Genomic DNA, 18,644 nt, shown 5'->3' with positions numbered 1-18,644 from the left:
ATTATATATTCCCAGAACCTACCAATGTGTATGTATTTTAGACAGTGATAAGTAATTAAATCCATAGGAGCCACAGACAATTAAAGAATTTGAGTAATAGAAGTTACCACAATATTATCATACGTCACTGTTCTAGGACAAAGCAGTGGGTAGCTCCTCTAGCTTTCTCTATTATAGTCATTTTGATAAGGATATGAGCTAGTTACTTATATGTCAAAGTATGGATTTCTCCAAGACATCTTTCGGTCTGGGTTAATGTCTGGAGGGATTGCTGTGGCCCCCTTGTCCTGACCCTAAGTAATCTCATAGGTTTGGAAGCTCTAAAATCATCAGCATATAATGAGCACTAGTGATAGCTAGTATCTTCACCACATTTAATTACTTGCAAGTTTAGATAACTCCTAGGATGTGGAGAAAACGGAGTATGTCTTTCATTTGCTATTTTATAAGCGCATAATTTTTTAACAGCTTTATTGAATTATAATTTATATACCACAAAATTTACTTGTTTTAAGTGTACAATTCAGTTAATTTTAGTGAATTTACAGTATTGTGCAACCATCACCACAATACAATTTTAGAACATTTTCATCACTAGGCACATCATTTTTTCCAAAAGCCTGACCCAGACAGACAGATATAGCTAGCTAGCGATAATGAAGAGAGACTTCTTTTACAAAGCAATCTTATCCTGAATTCAAAACCTGTTTGCTACTTTATTTCTCCTTATTTAGACATGTGATTTTGCTTAAGTTCCTGATTCTATTATGACTTGATTTTATTATCTTGTAAATATAAATATTTTAAATATGACCAAAATTACTCTTTTCAAATTTTGGAATAGAGCTGCCTTTTAATTTTTTCTGTAACTTCCTTCTTAACTCACAAAAACCGTTACTTTTCATTTTATAGGGAGTACCACAATATTAGAATTTTATTTCAAAATTTAGAGACCCATGCTTTGTCAGCTCATATATTTAGTTAAGGAAGAAAAAAATCCTGGAACCCCCCCGCCCCCCAAATGAGAGAATGAAACCAAAAAAGAATTAAAATCTTATGTTAACAAATATATTTAAATAAAGGTTAAAATCCTCCCCTTTTAACTGTCAGTGATTAATCATTTAGAATATATTTCTGTCGTGTGGGAAAATTACTGGCTGATTTGAAGTATTAGCTAAGAAATACATCACATTATTTTTTATGGGTTTTCTATTCCCTGAATTAGTTTTTAATAAAGGAGCTTAAGAACTAATCAAAGTATCATTTAAAAATCTTAACTTTTTAAATGTCTAGAAATGGAACAAATGTTTGTCTTTTTTCTTTTAGTTGCACTACAAATCACCCCAATGTTAAAAAAAAAAAAAATAGCCCTTGATATAGTAACTGTATAGAAAAATTCAAATTTTCCTAAGTGAAATCTAAATCAAATCTGCCAAATAACCATCATCCAGTTCGTGACTCTGGGCAGGGCACCTTGTGTGGTTGGAGCTCAGTGCTTATTTTGCAAATCTAATTTTATCATGCCATTGGAAACTTTGGCAAGAGGGAAAAAATGAGTGACAAAAGTTTTCTCTAAGACAGATTTTTTTTTTTTTTTTTTAATTTATTTTTTCCCCCAAAACCCCAGTAGATAGTTGTATGTCATAGTTGCACAGCCTTCTAGTTGCTGTATGTGGGACTCGGCCTCAGCATGGCCGGAGAAGCGGTGCCTCAGTGCGTGCCCGGGATCCGAACCCGGGCCGCCAGCAGCGGAGCGCGCACACTTAACCGCTCAGCCACGGGACCGGCCCCCTTATTACTTTTAATATACAAATTTTTTGTCAATTCTGCCTCCCACTAGGCTGAACTCAATAAATGTTCTTTAAATGAAAGAATAATATGCTGTATTTTTTGAGCAGATATTTAGAGCTGTCATGTTTTGCCATAAGAATAAAATTTATTTAATGAGCTTGATTGTGTCTTAATTTTCTAAGCTAGATTGAACAAGGTTAAAGAAGCTAGCTTATATGGGGAATTGTCCTCCATTCAGTATTTTGACTGCAGCTTAGACATAGACACTCAAACATCTTGAATTTCTTTGAATTCAGCTAAACCTACATTGAACTTTTTTCCGATTAATTTTTTTATTGAGGTAACCATTTATGTTACAGTGAAATGCACACATCTTAAGTTTCCAATTAGGTGAATCTTTTTAAAATTATTTTATTGAGATCATATTGGATTATAACATTGTGTAAATTTCAGATGTATATTATTATATATCTACAATTAGATGAATTTTGATAAATGTATAAATAGATGTAATGACCACATGAAAGAAGATATAGAAATATGTTGTTTAATTTCCAAATATTTGGGACATTTCTAGATATCTTATTGTTATGGCTTCTAATTTAATTGTGGTCAGAGAATATACTCTAACATTTCAGTCATTTATAATTTATTGAGACTAGTTTTATGGCCTAGCATATATATGGCCTGTCTTGGTGAATGTTCCATGTGCACTGTGAAAGAATGTTTTTCTACAGTTGTCAGGTATGATGTTCTATAAATATCTTAGGTCAGGACAGTTGATAGCATTGTTCAAATTTTAGATAGCCTTACTAATTTATTTGTGTAGTTCTGTCAGTTACTGAGAAGAGGGTATTAAAACCTACAACAATATTTTTATTTGCCTGTTTTGCCATTTAGTTCTGTCACCTTTTACTGTACATGTTTTGAAATCTGTTATTGAGTGCTTACATATTTAGGATTGTTATTGTCTTCCTGATGTATTGACTTTTTTAATGTTAAGAAATGTCCCTCTTTATCTCTAATAATACTCCTTATCTCCAAGTCTTTATCTGATCTTAATATAGCCACACCAGCTCTCTTATTGCTTAGTTTGCTTGATATATCTTTTTCTTTGTCAAGTGGGTCTCTTGTAGATGGCATACAGTTGCATCTCACTTTTTTTTTTTTTAATCCAGTCTGAAAATCTCTGCCTTTTAATTGGAATGTTTGGTTTATTTAGATTTAATGTAATTATTAATGCAGTTGGGTTGATGTCTGCCATTTGCTCTTTGGTTTCTGTTTGCCTCTCTGTCATTTTTGGTTTAATCAAATATTTTTATATTGTATTTTAATTCCTCTTTTCAATTTTTAGCTAAACCTTTTTCTAACTTTTCTGAGATTGCTCTAGGGATTAGACTAGAGTTATACCATTTTATATGGACTTATGTACCCTGTCCTTTGTGTTATTGTTGCCACATATTTTATATTTACATACATTATGAACCCCATAATAAATGTTTTAATTTTTGCTTTGAACTGTAATTAAGAGAAGAAAAAAGACAATCTTTTCTTTTTACCCATATATTTACCATTTCCAGTGCTCTTCATTCCTTCTTATAGATCTGAGTTTTATCTGATATCATTTCTTTTTAGCCTAAATAACTTTCTTTACTGTTTCTTATAGAGGTCTCCTGGTGGAATTCTCTTGGCTTTCACTCAGGCAAAAAGGCCATTTGAAGAATAATTTTGAAGAATGTTTTTGCTAGTTATTGAATTTTGGGTTGACAGATTTTTTTTCTTCCAGTTCTTTAAAGGTACCATTTCATTGTCTTCTCGGTTTTATTGTTTCTGATAAAAAGTAAGCTCTAATTTGTATCATTCTCTGTATGAGATGTATCCTTTTAAAGTATTTTTCTGCCTCATTTTCTTCTTTCCTGTCCTTCTGGAATTCCAGTGGCACATCTGTTAAACAGCTTGATATTCTCTCACTGGTCACTGAGGTTTTGCTCATTGTTTTTGATTTTTTTCCTCTCTTTTTTTCAGATTGGATAATATTATTGATGTGTTTTCAAGTTCACTGATCCTTTTTCTGCCATATCCAAACTGCTATTTAGTCCATCCAATGAATTTATGATTTCAGATATTGTACTTCAGTCCTAAATTTTTCATTTATTTCTTTGTTTCCATTCCTGTGTGGGAATTCCCCATCTGTTCAATCATTATGATCATCGTTACCTTCAAGTCCTTGAACATATTTATAGTAGTTGCTTTGAAATTTCTGTGTGCTAATTCCAACATCTGGGTCATCTCAGAGTCTATTTCTATTGCCTATTTACTTTTTCTCTTGACTCTAGGTTAGATTTTTCTGTTTCTTTATGTCTCTAGTGTTTTTTGGTTGTATGCTCAGCATTGTGTATGATACATAGAAACTCTGGTTTCTGTTATTTTTCTCTACAAAATGGGTTTTATTATGGCAGGTTGTTATAGGCTGATCACCTTGAACTTGTGGAATCTTGATCTTGTGCTTTGTTTGGGTGGGTCTGTACAAATCCTGAGATGTTTATCAAGCTTTTCTGTCGTGGGATTCAAACTGTATGTCAGGAGCAGGCAGTAGCTGAAATCTCTGCTCATTTCTTTCAACCTTGTTGCCGTTGCTTTCAGATGGGCTCCTTGGAGTTTTACCTACTTATGTACTATTAAAGAGTCAACTGAATATTTGCAGGAAATTTATATGTAGATTGTAGGGCTTCTCCTCTTGGCTTCCTCCTTTTTGTTATTTCCTTCCTCCATCCAGCCAGTCTGGCAGTCTACTGACATCTCAAACCTGTAAAACTCTACTTTTCTGCTTGAGTTCTAGCCACCCTGTATTGCACAGGGTAGGAATGGCTCTTGGGAAAACCTGTGTAAACATAGATCTCACCCAGTGAGTGAGGGTTCCCTTTTTCCCAGGGTTGAATTCCCCCTCGTTTGTATCTGCTTTTTGTTGCTCTTGAGAGCCTTCAAATAGTTGTTTTTTATATTTTGTCCAGAGTTAATAATTGCTATCTGCAGGAGTGTTAGTCCTGTACAAGCTGCTGTGCTATCACCAAAACTGAAGTCATACTGAACTTATGGAGGTAGAAATTAAAATATCTGATAAATGAAATAATCAAGACTATTGAGCATGTACATTCTTAGTTTTATTTAATATGGAAGGCCAGTTTATTCCTAAATTCTCTATCTTATTATTTGTCTAATATGAACATAAGTGGACTTTCAAGTTACATTATTTGGTCAATGAGGAACACATATCAACAGAAGTAATTAAGAAGAAATAATCTCAAACCTCTGCTGAGTTTTTGTTGTAGGTCAATCACAATTCAGAAATGGTGCTGGTATTCAGAAATTTACCAGGTAAATTTCACATTCTGGTCACTGTCTTGGAAAAAAACATTGACAGTTACAATCACAATGCCTGTTAAGTAAGCATTCCATGCGTTTGTTCAGCCATGTTATGTTTGCAAAGCACAGTTACTTTCAATGATTGTGCATTGTACTCATTTTATTTGACAAAATCATGCCTTTTCACCAGAAGGTACACAGAAGTCTTTCTGTATATGATGTGTTTATCAGTACTAAAATACCATCTAGTTGTACTTTTCCATGTACAGAGATGTTTTCTAGCTTTCTGCTAATTGGATTCCTTCTCCCCACTCCCTCATTACTGGATCATAATACATATAATAAAAGCTTAAAATGGGCTTTCTCTATTCTTCTGTTTCCTTTTTAAAAATTCTAGGAGAGATTTTATTAATGTATCATTTAATGTCTGACCATGGTTCTAGTGATTAGTTAGGCCTTATTGCCTAAGAACTTTGGCTTAAAATAAAATAAACTTATTCCTACCCAATACTGCTACTTTTTCTTCTTATTTAAAAATGTTCTGTACTTAACCCTTTTGCTCTTTAGTCTGGTTTGAGCACTTAACCCTAAAACCCTGTTTCTGTCTTAAAGAATATTGTTGCAGTTTTTAAATAAAAACCATCGAGGCTAGAATAAATAATAATATCTGACGTGATAATTTGTATTATATAGGTTATTTAAATAATGTTTTTCATTCTATCCAATGTTTCATAAAAGACAACCTGAGAAAACAATTTATCCCTTATTTTTCTAATTCTCTTTTTAAAAATGCAGTAGTATTGCTTTCTTTGTGAAAGTGGTATGGTATTTAAATTGCTGAAGGAAATGGTAATGATAAGGTGATTATTTAAGGCTCCATCTGACTTTTCATATGAGAATTAGTACATTCTTTTAGTGAAGTATTAAGTGTGTGGGTGTCACCTTTCTTATATTCTCCGATTTTACAGTGGTAAATGGAAAGGAACAGAAACACTTCTTGATCTTTAACTTCTTTTTTTTTTTTTTTTTTAATTTTTATTTATTTATTTTTTTTCCCCCAAAGCCCCAGTGGATAGTTATATGTCGTAGTTGCACATCCTTCTAGTTGCTGTATGTGGGACGCGGCCTCAGCATGGCCAGAGAAGTGGTGCGTCGGTGCACGCCCGGGATCCGAACCCGGGCCGCCAGCAGCGGAGCGCGCGCACTTAACTGCCAAGCCACGGGGCCGGCCCGATCTTTAACTTCTAAAACCATCAGTGCTTGTCAGAAGAAAAAGATTTGTTTGAAAGAGAAGGAAGGACTTTGTGAGAAATTAGTGATAGCTGATGGGCATTAGTGCTAACAGGTCAATAAAAGCTTGTGTACATATTCATAGTGGAGTTGTGTGTGCGTGTGTGAGTGTATGGGAAAATTATTTTATACCTGCTGAGAAAGCATATGTACTTTAAGCATTGGTAGAGATGATGTCTTTTCCACCCCGCTGTATCCTGTATCTACCACAGTTCTTGACTTATTGAAGGTCTTAATCTTGTACTTTTATCATGTACCTTGTTTGAAATACCTGTGGTATGCACAACCATTGTAGATTCTTTGGAGAATATAAAGTTATGTAAAATATGGTTCTTGACTTCAAAAATCTTATGATATAGTTGAGAACTGTGCAGTAAAGGGTAGGTAATACATGATAAATTCCCAATGAATGCTACAGACAGTAAGATCCACAGTAAGAGAAGTAAAATGAATACTGACTCTAGGATGTCTATTTATTGAAGAAATGAATAAGATCACATACAGTTAGGATCAAGGAAGGCTTTGTTTAATACCAGTACAGTCTGAGCTAAACCCCTGAGGAGTATATTTGATTTGAATAGATAAAAGACACGGGATACCCCAAGGAAGAAGAGAAATTAATGTATAATACAAGATCACCTAGCACACATTGTATAAAATATTATCCCATAAATATTAACTTTAAAATATTTCTTTATTGCCTTCCTACCAAGCACATTACATACAATATGTACGTGCTTAGGTACTTTTGAATACAGGAATGAATCCATGTAAGAATCCTCTAAATCAGCTGCTATTGTTGCTCTGATTTTAGAGAGAAAATCTGAAGCATAGGAGTTATATAACTTTCCCAGAATTACCTAAATACTGTGTATTAGAGTCAGTTAATGTACCAAGTGTTTATCTCATGTAATTCTCACAGTATTCCTATGAAGTAGATAGGTATATCCATTTCACTGATAGGAAACCAAAGTTTTAGAGGCTAAGTAACTTGCTTAAGATTACATAGCTGAAGCTAGAATTTGAACCCAGCTTTATTGCTCTAAAATCTGGGTTCTTAACCCTACCACTATTCTGCCTCTCTCATATTTAACCTTACCCCTATATCCTTTTGTGCTTCACATCCCTAACACAGCAGGACTTTAATATCAGTGAATGGTCAGCAATCCATACATATGATGAATATGAACTGGTGGAAAGAAATTATTTTATTGACAATGCTCTTATTCAGTCATTAATTCACTCATCAGATATTTATTGATCACCTCCTACATGCCTAGTTCCGTTATGTTATAGGCACTGGAGATACAGTAGTGAGTGAAACATCCTAAGTCTGTACCATTATGGAGTTTACATTCTAGTGTGGTGAGTTAGGCAGTAAACGAAAATATGATTCTTCATGAGGTTATAAGTGCTGTGGAGAAAAATAAAGTAAGGTCAGGGAAATAAAGAGTACTGGTAAAGGGCGTGAGATATTGATGTTTTATAAAGGGTAATCAAGGAAAGCCTCTCTGATAAGGTGATATTTGAGCAGAGACCAAAAGGAATTGAATCATTTATATATCTGGGGCAGAACATTCCAAGCTTCAAGTGCAATGACAAGTTCAGAGGTACTTGGCATGTTTAAGAAATAGTAAAGCGTTCAGTAAAGTTAGAGTGGAGTGGGGGCGGGGGGGCAAGTGATAGGAATTGAGCTCACAGAGGAATAGTTCTAGGGGACAGATGTCTAAGTCCATGTAGGCTATAGCAAGGATTTGGGCTTTTATTCCAAGTAAGATAGGAAGCTGTTGGAAGGATTTAATCAGAGATTTAACATGATCTGATTTACGATTTAAAGAAATCACTGGCTGCTCTGTAAAAAATAGACTGTAGAGGGTAAGGGTGGAAGCAAGAAGACCTGTTGAAAGCTAATTGCAAAAAAAAAGGGGGGAGATAATAAAATAATCTTTTATTTAAGAAATGCTAGACTACCAAAATTAAAACGGAGATCTAGCAAAAAATTAAATCAATAAATACTGAGCACTCATATGAGAATTACAATGGTGTATAAAACACTCCCTTATGAAGTTTACTTTTATAATGGAAATTTGTAAGTTGGTGGAACTGGTTAGCTTAGCTTGCTCTTTGAAGGATGAAATTTCCTCTTGCTTATAAAATACTTAGTTAATTTTATAATAAAGGTAAGAACTGGTAGCAACAGTAATTTTACTTTGAGATCTCCTTCTCCAATCCACCCCTTTAAATTAAATACCTAAAATTATAGCCCAAAATATTCAACTTGAAAGTTTCTATGGAGAGGCAATATTCAGCTTGTCATCGTCCCCAGAGCTAATTCCTATAGCTATCACTGCAACTTAAATATGCCTATTTCCCACATAGAAATTACAAGTAAAATACTGTACACCTAGAGGTCAAGGTGGAATTGATACCATTTTTCCAGGAAAAGAAAGTGTTCTGGCAAGCATCCTGGCAAGGATGCCCCAGAAGGCCTATAGAAAGTAAATACAAACCTCAGTAAATACAAACTTGAGGATTTTTTTTAAATATTACCAATACTGGCCCCATACTTAGTCATCTATGATTCCTAATATTACAGAAGCCTCTGTTAGCATATCATTGGCATTTACGGAATGAGTTTTCCTTTAAGGATTATTTAAAACAACTTAAACCCCTAGGTTTTTCTCCTTCCTGTCTTACATATATTTCTGTAAAGAACTTGGCTTTCGTAAAGCATTTTCTTGGCCCGTTTTGGAGGTTTTAGGTACTTTTGCCTTAAGCATCTTTGCCACATAACTATTTGGCTGTAAGACAGTTTTGCTGTAAAAGATAAAATAAGTGGTTCAAAGTTTGGTTTCAACTGGTTGACAGTTTGGCAGTTTTGCTCTAAAAGTTAAAATAAGTGGCTCAAAGTTTGGTTTCAGTTCTCCATTGACGTGGGACTCCCATTTTTATATCATATAAATCTTAGCTCCACATTTCCCATAGAATTTTGGAACGTCTATCAGTGGACACATGACAGTATGCCAAGAACAAACAACAGTATAGAAGGCTTTCACAACGCAATACGAAGTTCAGTTACAAATACGCATCCTAGTATTTGGAAACTGATACTTCTCTTAATGAAGAGATTTTAGCCAAAGAATGTGATGGATGTCAAACGAGGAGATAAATCAACAGGCAAAAAATATATATATATATAATGCTATGAACGAACCCACAAAATAAAATCAGTTATTTGTGCAGTATTGCCATGAATCTACACACATTTTAAATGTATTCAAATATTTTTTACTTCACAATAAAGTGTTTTAACTTTGTTATTCATTTTTCATGTTTCATTATTTTATCTTTTAAGGCAAAATTGCCTTACAGCCAATTAGTTACGCAGCAAAGATGTCTGTGGCAAAGATACTTACAGTGAAAATACCAGACACAGATTTTGGGATATCCTGAGTTGAGTATAGGTTAGTGACCTTGATTCTTGTAAACTAACAAATATTTTGAGGGAGCAACAGATTTTTCAAATATATTGGTTAAAACTGTAGATAAATTTTTTAAGTCACAGAAAATGGATTAAGTTTTTCTTTGTGATTTGTGCATAATGACAGTGTTTCAGAAAGCAAATTCCTCTTACTAAGGATTGTTAGCTATTTCTTCACACGGTCCTTCCCACAGTGCTTTCCAAATAGAAAGAACTTCCATTTATACTAGGCAGCATAAGGTAGTAGAAAAAATAGGAACTTTGGAATCTCAGCTCTGCTATTTTCTGATGTATGGCAAATACTACTCTCTTTAGCCTTAGATTTCTATAAAATGGGGATATTAATATCTTCCTCACAAGTTACTGTGAGGATTAAAATGAGAAAATATGTAAAGATTCTGACAAAGGAAATAGTATTAGCTTCTGTCTTGCCTTACTTGATTTGATTACTTCATACTCCTTACAAATTATTGTTACAGCATTGGTCTTTAGCCCTGGCTGCACATTAGAATCATCCAGAGATCTTTGAATGAGACACTAAGGGCTCAGCCCCACCCTAAACTAGTCGAATCCATCTTTGGGGGTGGGACCCAAGCATCTGGTGTTTTGTTGAAGTTTCCTATGTAATTCTGATGCACTATAGGTGTTGAGAACCACTGGTCTAGAGGGAAGGACTTGACATGTAACCTTTCAAGAAAGCTTTCCTGAAGTATTTCTTTCTAATTACTTTCAAAGGTAAAAATAAAGGGGTTGGGGGAGAACCTGTGGGGTCACTTTAACCTATTTAGTCTTCTGTGTCTAATATATTTAACTTTGTAGATAATGGAGGCTCCTTGCTTGCTTTTTTTTTTTTTAATTTTATTTATTTATTTTTTTTCCCCCCAAAGCCCCAGTAGACAGTTGTATGTCATAGCTGCACATCCTTCTAGTTGCTGTATGTGGGACGCGGCCTCAGCATGGCCGGAGAAGCGGTGCGTTGGTGCGCGCCCGGGATCCGAACCCTGGCCGCCAGCAGCGGAGCGCGCGCACCCAACCGCTAAGCCACGGGGCCGGCCCTCCTTGCTTTCTTTAAGTGTATATTTTTCTGAGTAATGGATCTACCAGTTAATCTTCTAGTCTCTTACTTGTCATTACCTCCCATTATATTTGCTTGTCTTAATTGAATCCTTTTTTATATTTGATTGGACCTGTTATTCAGTAGCATTTGTTTTTTCATCAAGTTGAAGTTTATCAGAGTTTTCCTTCACTGTCGCTCTCTGCATATAAATTTAAAATCCCCTTTATGCTTCCTTTCTTTGCAAGGAACTGAGTAAATTGATTTCTTTTGTTGCCCATTTTTTGGTGTTGGGAGGATTCAATGAGTATGAGTATTGCTAATTTTTCTTTAACTTGATAAAAGAAGAGGCTTTCTCAGATCTGTGATCATCTGCTAAATAGTATTATGGATAGTCATGGCTAAGGAATTATCTGAGAATTCAGATGCAAGTGAACCCAAAAAAGCCAGTGGATAAAGGCACTAATCAGCTATTTGTGCTGCACTCTATGCTTTCTAATGTGTTTTCACACCTGTTAGTCATTCTTCCAGCTAGCATTTTAAAAAATATCTACTGCATGTCAGGTACTGGGATAACAAAGGTGAAATATAAATAAGCCTTGCCCTCCAGAGGTTTAAAGTCTAGAGGGAAAGACAGGGAGGTAAATAGGCCATTACAATCAGTGTAATCAAAACTCTGAAAGAAGAAATACAGGGTGCTATTGTAGTATATAGAAGTATTTTCTTAGATTAAGAGGTTGTTGGGATTGAAGGAATCTGGGAATGAGCTAAGGAAGTTTTTTAAGAAGTTATCAGGGAATGGATCCTGAAGGATGAGTGTCAGAGAGATTGGGCTGGGAGTAGGGGAGGATATTCCAAGGTAAAGAGTCATCATTGTGTCCTTTGAACCTCACAACTATATTCCCCTTTTTATTAGAAAGAATCTAATGATTAGAGAAATTAATATCCTTGAGGTGACAAAGCTGTAATAATGAAGTAGTTAGTCCTAGAGTTTCTTGGCTCAAATTCTATGCTCTTTCTATCAACACATTAAATACTATGTTATATTAGAGAATAGGTAGACAGGTGTGAATATTAACAATACCATTCCTGAAAGACCTCATTAATTAAGTACTTTTTACTAATTAGAACATATTTTAATTTTTTAAAAAGCCTCAAAACTTATAAACCTCATTTTATTCCATTTTCACAGAAAGCAAACAAACCTTCCTTATGCCTCCCCCACAAAAAAAGTTTTCAATTTCTAAGCTAGCCTATGGTAAACTTTGATATCCTTAGGAGCCGAAAAGATTATGCATCTTGCAAGGTAAGCAGTTTAATAAATATTTCATGTCAGAAGAAAGCTATGAGATCTTGGGGAAGATTTCTAGACATTCCTAAGTAAGAACATTTTAGTTCTGCTCTAATATTTTCAGAAGGTGTCTCCCAACCCCCACACCTTTCTCACCAATTTTACCTAGTTTCTTAAAGCATAATTTTGTGCCTGTTTGTATTTTGCTGTAGTCCTAGGATTCACTGCAGAATTTCATAACATTTGAAAAAACTTTCTGTTCCCCTAGCCCACAGGACCATGAGTTATTGTGACTAGTCTCTGGTAGAAATAGAGCTACTATTTATTAAAGACTTGCTATATAACAGATGAGTTCTAAGCAGTTGACATAGTGATTTCTCTTAATTTTCACTATAGTCTAGTCAGTTAAGTCTACTATTATTTTTAACCCATTTTACAGATGAGAAAACTGAGGAATAGAAAGATGACCTGTCACCCAAGTGGCCTACCCAGAATGTAAACACACTTCACCTTTTAGTTTTTAGCTTTTTACTATACCAGCCTAGTATCTCTCACTTTCACTATGTGATTTATATGTCTCTGTAACCATAGAAAGACATTGGAATCATTGATAGAAATCCTAATGAAAGCTGCTTTTTTTAGTGCCTGCCTTTGCCCACAGGACACATTTTTTTCGAACTTTCGTATTTTCTGTAAAATATGTTTTCCTTCATATTCCATATTATTTATGTCTGAATGAAAGGTGATTTTTAATGGGTGTTGGACTTTTTCCTGATGTATAAAATTTTAAGCAAAGTTGGCATTCTGCTTTTAATTTATTATCTAATGGTAATATACAAAAACTTCAAAAAGATTAGAATTCTTTTCTAACATTGCATTAATTAAATTTTTATAAACACTTGCTAGCTTTAAAAGGGTAGAATACTCTTTCTAAAGTTATCTAATGTACTCTGTGAATCTATTTCTGTATTCATTAGCTTTTGTAAATTGTTATTTTTGTTCATAAAATTAACAGCTTTCATAGTCATTAGTTATTGCAGCATTTATTGTATCTAGAATGCTGATCTATATTTGAAACTGAGTAATCATATATTAATCCAAATGGACCCACCTTATACAATTAATGTTATATTGATTCAATTGATGGTAATGTACATAACCACATGGTTTTTGATCACGCACAATTTCTGGAGTACCAGAAATGATGTTAAGGTAAGCATTCTGCAACTTTAAGTCTAATAGCTGATTTTGGTTGAATATGGAGGCTAATGCCTAAACTTTGGTACATCTCTAAAATACTACTAAACCTTCTAAAACCAAGACAATTATACTTTTTTTTGTTTTTGTTTTTGTTTTGGTGAGGAAGATCAGCCCTGAGCTAACATCCATGCTAATCCTCCTCTTTTTGCTGAGGAAGACCGGCTCTGAGCTAACATCTATTGCCAACCCTCCTCCTTTTTTTTTCCCCCCAAAGCCCCAGTAGATAGTTGTATGTCATAGTTGCACATCCCTCTAGTTGCTGTATGTGGGATGTGGCCTCAGCATGGCCGGAGAAGTGGTGCGTCGGTGCGTGCCTGGGATCTGAACCCGGGCTGCCAGTAGCGGAGCGTGCGCACTTAACTGCTAAGCCGCGGGGCTGGCCCAGTTATACTTTTTCTTAAGTCTTCTCTAATCCTACCCCATCGGGCTATTGCCTACAGATAAAAAATTGCTCCTTTTTAATACTTCTTCCCTAAACAGATTACTTACAGTTCCAAGTCTTGCGTCTCTAGCCTTCTGTTTTTTCTGTTCCTTCTCATTTTAATGCAGCAGCATTTATGGAGCACTTAAACTCTGAGCGTTTTTGCACAGTATGTTTTTTTAGCCAAGTGAAATTTTAAAGTCTTTAAATCCCTACTCAAATGTCACCGCCTAAAGATTTTTCCAAGCCTCCTGAGGAGGGCCTTCTTACATCTGTGTTCTCATATCATTTTGTACTTCCTTGGATTATAGCAGTCATCACATTGTAACACAGTTGTTTGAGTCTCTCTCCTTTATCAGACTCTGAGCTCCTTGAAGTAAAAAACTACATCTTGTTCATTTCTGTGTCCCTGGACAACCTGAGACAATGCCTCAAGTAAGCAGGTGCTAAGCAAGGGAGTTACATCACATGTGTGTTTAACTTCTAGGAATTTTACACTGTTTGCCTAACAAAAAGAGAAATGATTTAAATAATCAGGCAGTTTCATGTGCCATTCTACCCAGTGAGTGTATGCCTAGGTTTGGGTACGACAGAGGAGGTAAGAATCTGTTGTTCTCTCACTCAGTTTCTGTTCCCACATTCCTCTCAAAGTGAACATCTCACCAGACTTCAGTGTGATTCTCCTCTTGAAGATATTTTTCATAACATCATACCTCAAACACAAGCCAGCCACTTCCATTGGTGCTCTTTCCAATGATGGAGGAAAAGCCAGCTATCTTGGACTTGAGAGGTGGTGTGTTAGTCCCTAACGTAGTGCTTTCCTAAGGAATTATCAAGGGTAATTTTGATAAGACTGACTTTATGACTATTTATACCCTGACTTTAGAACCTAACCTTTTGTAAAAGATAGGAAGGCCATGATACAGTTTTACTAAATGAACAATCTGTCCTTACTCTGAGTTCCTATAGTACTTTGTTTTTATGACTCAAATGACATTTTTGCTGCTTATTTCTTAGCTGTTTGTTCATGTCTAATCTCACCAGTTGGAAAGGAAGGATCATATCTTTATACCTCTTTGTATTTGGCATTTTGCTGTTCATATACTATTCATTTATAGAATAAATAGACATTTTAATATGCTTTCACTATTCTAAGGTTTAAGCGAGGAATAATCCAGAAGCCATATCCTTTAACTCACCATCCAGTGGTCATCCACTTTTATTTGAAACCATTTGCTACATTTCCCCTCCCAATTATCACATTTCTCTCTTTTCCTCAGCTCTTCCGACGTGTTGCAGCAGCTTTGCCTGGAATGGAAAGCACACAGGACAGAAGCAGAGAAGACAGTATCCTTTTTGTTTCATCTGAAAATTTTATTGTTAACACTAGTCTTTAGAGCCCCCCTTGGTTGCCTAAGGAATATTATACCATTGCCTTTTACAGCCAGGAATTGATGGCTTAGAAGCATAGAAGCTCCAAGGTTTTCTATAGCAAATGAGAGCTGGTTATCCAAGTGTACCCGTTGCAGCCTGCTGCTCACTACAGTTAATCAGTGAGAGGGTTTGTGTTTATTTGCTTGCTTGATTTTTAATGAGCAGGAAACTCCTAGAATCCAAGCTTTCTGCTTCTTAATTTTGAGTCCTTTTGGCTCTGGGCTTTTCCCCCATAGTATATTCATAATTTCTTCCCCTGCTTTTTCTAAAATTTGAGCTTTCTACTTGGCACAGGCAGGAAATAAATAACTCAGTCTGGAGCTTTATCATTCCCTCTGCTTTCAGAAACAGGACATAATAAAGCACGTCTAATATTAGTTAATTCAAAGGATTTTGAATTTTGATATTTTCATTGTTTGTTTTATATTTACCTTCTAGTATTTTTCCATAGGAAGACATGTTTATTAAGCCATAGAATTCATAGCACTTTGTATTCAGCTCTTCCCACTTTTAAATGTTTTATGTTTTCTAAGCCTTTATTACTTTTAATAGTATACTGTGTTCTACAGAGTTGAAGTCCCTTCATTTATTAAATTCTCTCCCTGTTGTTGGAACTCTCTTGTAGGCTATTTTAAGATTTTTATTATAGATGATTCCATAAGGAACATCATCTTTATATAGTTTCTTGCTCCTATAGAATAATTTCCTTGGGATAGATCCCCATGAATAAGGCTTAACCTTCTTCTGACTCTAGTTGCATATAGTAGATATAAGCAAATTTATTCCATTTGAGCACCTTGTATGGTGAGGTAGCTATATAGAAAATAGTGGCTGTGTAGGCTCTGAAGCCACATAGGAATAGAGGGGGCTTGCCAGAGATGTAAGTTTTCAGCAGAATTGGAATTGTACTTTCCCATTTATCGCTCCTTAACTTTTGTTTCAGTGATTGACATAAAACTGGAAAAGCCTCAGGAGCAACCAGTCAGCGAAGGAGGCTGTTCCTGCTAATCCCCATGGCATCTTCAGCTTTTCTTGAGAAACTCACTGCTTTGGCCCCATTACTCTTTCATTGACTGCGGTGTGAATATTGGCTTGAACCTTTTCCCTTCAGTAATAACATATTGCAATTCATCATTGCTGCCTGTCTCATGGAGATGATCTATTAGCTTCACAAGCACAAAAAAGTCAGTGTCTTCATTATTTATATTTTACAAAAAGCCAAATGATCCCAGCATATTCCAGTGATAACTTTAAAAATTAGATACATTTTCTTAACTTTTTTTTTTTCCTTTGTAATGTTATGATAATGTACTTCAAAATGATAGAAATCTCAACAGTATGTGGCTTGGTTAAGAGCAGTTATTCACAGCAGCACTTGCCTACCTACTTGATCTCTCCCTGCGTTTCTCACCTCTCTTACCCCATTCTCTATTCTTACCCTCCCTCCCTCAAAACAAACAAGAGGTGGCAAAGGAGCAATCAGACCAAGCCCATTGGAATTATCCTTCAATTTTAGGGATACTGCTTGCTCTAGGCCTTGGGCCAAGATGTCCAAAATTATTCTTGAGCACTAATATAAATTACTTAGACCTTGTTTGAAGTCAAAACTCAACTAACATGGTAGGCAGTACTTGAATAAGAAAAGGGTTGTGGTGCATCTTCAAAGTGAGTCCTAATGAACATGCTGAGTACTTACAGGTAAATAAACATAAAATGAATTTCTGACCAAAATGAATGACCCTTTCACATGTGCTTTATTAGACTCTGGGAGAGAAAAGTAAAAGTGCTTCAGAACAGGTTTTTAATATTTAATTCTTCTAATGAAGTATTTTTCCCAAGATTTTAAAATTGTAAAGATAGAGTTATTGTTTGTTTGAAAAAAAGCTTTTTTAAGCAATAGATTTCTCTTGGGTTTTCTTTCTTTTTTTAAAAAAGGCTATGCAGGCAAGGCACTGTAGAAATCAAATTCCTTTAAGAAGAACCAGTGGAAGAATTTAAATTTGGCACCTTGATCAAAACTGCTGTAACCAGTAGAAACAGTGATATCTAAAGCTTACCAACAAAACAATCCTCAACAGAATAGCAAATAGTTTCTTTGCTCGGGACATTTGAGGTCAAATTGAAAACGGAAACAGTTTTCTTATAAGCCCCCAGCGGCAGATATGAAAAAGCAGACACAGAAGAGGGAAAGGAGAGAATGGAAATAAAACTCAATATTATGCAGATTTATGCCTTATTTTTTAGCATTTTTTTAATGTTGGGTCTTTCAGGCTGGTTTTGCTTTTTATTAGATCTGTATAGTTTGGTTAATTAACTAGTGATTTTGTTTTATATTTAAGCTACAATTAATCTTTTTTCTTTGGTGATATTTATTTCTTTGCCTTTTTATTTTAATTACTTTCAATCTTTAGATGTTTTGTTCAGTCTATTTAGAGCTTCATCACCATGGCAATATGTATTTCCCTTAAAACACTGCAAACAAATATACTAGGAGTGCACCATTTTAATCTTTACTAGTTATTGTGAGATTGCTGTGTGAGTTAATAAACACATTTGTAAATACATTGTTTGCAGGACGGAAATTTCTGAGTTACAGCTCAGGAAAAGCCTGCTGAATTTATGTTGTAGGCGTTACTTAACACAGTATAAAGATGAAAAGACAACAAAAATATGTTCATACTTCCTCATACCCTCATTGTAACAAAACCCTTAACTGGGAAAACCTTATTCCCCTCTTTCCTCTTCCTCTTCCACTTCCCACTTATTGTCACCTTATAATATTCAGAGAGCACTTGGATTATGGGTCTGAATAGAGAAATGCTTTCAGATAATCATTAGCCCACATACCACTAACTTATACTCAAAGATGGGATGGAGTTGTAAAGTGCTTTTATAATACAATATTATTGTTAAAGGCAAGGGTTGACTCTTTTGTTTTATTTTGACATGGCATGCCCTGAAATAAATATCAATTCAATATGGCAGATGGGTCATATTCTTTATTTGGAAGAAGTTGTGATTTCTGACATGGGGGTGATTGTCTTCCTATACTGTAGCATTTGATTCTTTTTATGTATCTTTAAGACAGTAACCAGTGATGCTGCTTTTAATATGGTCTTTTTATTTGGCTTGGGTTCTTCAATTGAAGCAGTGAAGTGTGTTCATAGTCCAGATTTTTTTTTTAAATAAACAATTTTGCTGCCAAAAATATATAAATAAAACACAAAAGAAAACAATTATTGACTTGGTTTCCCATTCC

The 18,644-nt window shown here is 34.9% G+C and overlaps 1 protein-coding gene across 2 annotated transcripts in view; it reads left to right on the top strand.

Annotated features, from left to right (window-relative positions):
• Positions 1-18,367, top strand: part of RAB6A (RAB6A, member RAS oncogene family) — an 84,353-nt gene extending 65,986 nt beyond the window's left edge. For both annotated transcript variants that reach the window (XM_004433977.3, XM_004433976.3), the window contains exons 7-8: positions 15,232-15,298; positions 16,329-18,367. In XM_004433977.3, the coding sequence (XP_004434034.1) occupies positions 15,232-15,298; positions 16,329-16,393 (132 nt within the window). In that variant the 3' untranslated portion in view covers positions 16,394-18,367. The remainder of the gene's footprint in view (positions 1-15,231; positions 15,299-16,328) is intronic.
• The last annotated feature ends 277 nt before the right edge of the window (positions 18,368-18,644 follow it).

This window comes from Ceratotherium simum, chromosome 7 (genome assembly GCF_057802395.1).
Source record: "Ceratotherium simum simum isolate JZ-2026a chromosome 7, ASM5780239v1, whole genome shotgun sequence".
NCBI classification, from domain to species: domain Eukaryota; kingdom Metazoa; phylum Chordata; class Mammalia; order Perissodactyla; family Rhinocerotidae; genus Ceratotherium; species Ceratotherium simum.
Note: the sequence above shows the minus strand (reverse complement) of the source record. Positions and strands in the feature narration are given on the sequence as shown.